Source organism: Rutidosis leptorrhynchoides, chromosome 9, assembly GCF_046630445.1.
Source record: "Rutidosis leptorrhynchoides isolate AG116_Rl617_1_P2 chromosome 9, CSIRO_AGI_Rlap_v1, whole genome shotgun sequence".
Classification (NCBI taxonomy): domain Eukaryota; kingdom Viridiplantae; phylum Streptophyta; class Magnoliopsida; order Asterales; family Asteraceae; genus Rutidosis; species Rutidosis leptorrhynchoides.
The window spans coordinates 18,782,304-18,784,330 of record NC_092341.1 but is presented as its reverse complement, the minus strand read 5'-3'; the positions used below and the strand labels follow the sequence as shown (position 1 = coordinate 18,784,330).

The 2,027-nt window shown below is 37.1% G+C and overlaps 1 protein-coding gene across 1 annotated transcript; it reads left to right on the top strand.

Moving 5' to 3' along the window:
- Positions 1 to 947: 947 nt before the first annotated feature.
- LOC139867799 (ETHYLENE INSENSITIVE 3-like 1 protein) lies at positions 948 to 1,757 on the top strand. Its single transcript, XM_071856150.1, has one exon. The coding sequence runs from the start codon at positions 948 to 950 to the stop codon at positions 1,755 to 1,757; it is 810 nt and encodes a 269-aa protein (XP_071712251.1).
- Positions 1,758 to 2,027: the final 270 nt, after the last annotated feature.

Genomic DNA, 2,027 nt, shown 5'->3' with positions numbered 1-2,027 from the left:
AAGGAGAAGACCTAGGAAGATAGAGTAATCATTTAAGTTTAGTAGCAACACCTCTTGCAATATGATATTACCGAACAAGGGGGACTTAATGATACACGCACCAGATACCATATCCGGTAAGTGTGAATTATCATGAATAAATCTTTAAAGAAGCAATAAATGGTAGCCGTACATAAGGACACCATTATCACACCCACTACACCACAAGCTAAAAGATAACAATGACTTGTAATCGAAACACAAAAGATGCTACCAGGATGTGTTTATACGTAAACATGCACATGGCAGTGTGCATACGTCATCCATATGCCATTTAAGCCCGATATGTCCGTCCTGAAAGTTTTGGGCCCAGTTCCCAACACTGGTCATCCCATCATATAATGACACGTCACCATGGACATGCTCATGACAGTACGTCAGTACACACCCTAGTACCTGCCAATAAGTAGTACCATGGTAATGTCATTTTAGCACACATTGAAAGTCCTTTATCGAGACTAGTATTTTCTCTCGCTATATATACTTGACTTAGTACTCACTCGAGTCTATTACTTAGTCGAACACACATAGATTGATTGTGACCCACCCTTTTGAGATCCTCGTCTACAAAAGGGATATTTATGGTTACTGAACTGGAGAGTAAACAATCTCAACAAATTTCCCACTCTTTGCACTCAAGCTCTAAACCGGATCCCTCATATCGTAGTCGGTAATCGAGATAGGCTTGATCATTCATTGTCACTATAATATTATATTTGTATGTCAGTGCAACCATGATATAATCATAATAATAATATAATAATAATAATGTAATCTTATATCCAAACTAAAAGGAAAGGGTGTCATTAATTCTACAATGAATATCTCTCTTGGTCATAAAAATGAATGTACTAGTGTGAAAAAATTAGCTAAAACAAACTTCATTTTGATTCAGGCGAGAACAAGATATGGCAGACCCTAATGAATCTCAACAACAACATGCACAAATAAGTGAGGCTGCAAATCTTAATCAGAGAAATGGACAAGCATCAACGCGAAAAAAGATGTCTCGTTCTGATCATGATGATATCCGAGAGCGGATTTACAACTTAATGCAAGAATTTAATGCTAAAGGGTTTGTTTTCGGAATCATTTCCGAAAATGGGAAGCCCATAACTGGGGCGTCAATGAATCTATGTTCATGGTGGAAACTTGACGTGCATTTTGAAAAAAATGCCCGGGAAGTTATCATCAAATATGTCAATAAAAATAAGTCCAATACCATATTGGACACTGCTCGTCGTATTAACGATACTTTTACAGACGCCACACTTAGTATTTTTTTGTCAACTATGATGAAACGTTGTGAGCCATCGTCAGGAATGTATCCATTAGCTAGTGGCGTTTCTCCACCATGGTGGCCCACAGGAGACGAGGAGTGGTGGTCACAGTTGGGGGTAGCTGAAAAAGATTGCCCACCACCATACAAAAAACCACATGATCTGAAGAAGCCTATGAAAGTAGGTGTTATGATGTCCATTATAAAGCATATGTCTCCGGACATTGGCAAGATTCAACATTTTATCGAGCACTCTCAAAGGTTGCAGGACAAGATGACCAATAAAGAGAAACAATCGTTATTCGAAATTCTCGAACAAGAAAAGGCTCTAAGTGTAGCTAATAATGGTAATTCATTTGAATCGTCATTTGAAGATCATCATGTCGTAGCTACTCCACAAGACGTGAATTCAAGGAAGCGTCCGTATTTTAATATATAAATATATTAAACATGGAAATAGTGAATAAATGCTTTGTTGGTAGCCGAAAAAATAAAGCATCACCATATTTAATAACAGACTCATTAGTCACAAACATGGAAATTATGAATAGATGCTTTGTTGGGGAGAATGTTGATTGATTATCTTGACAATCCAACGTTATTACTTAATTATTGATATCTTAGTTTTGATGATGATCAAGGACACGTCTTATCATTTATAAGCACTAGACAACACAAGTTCAAAAACCTACACATATGGCTCTCTTGC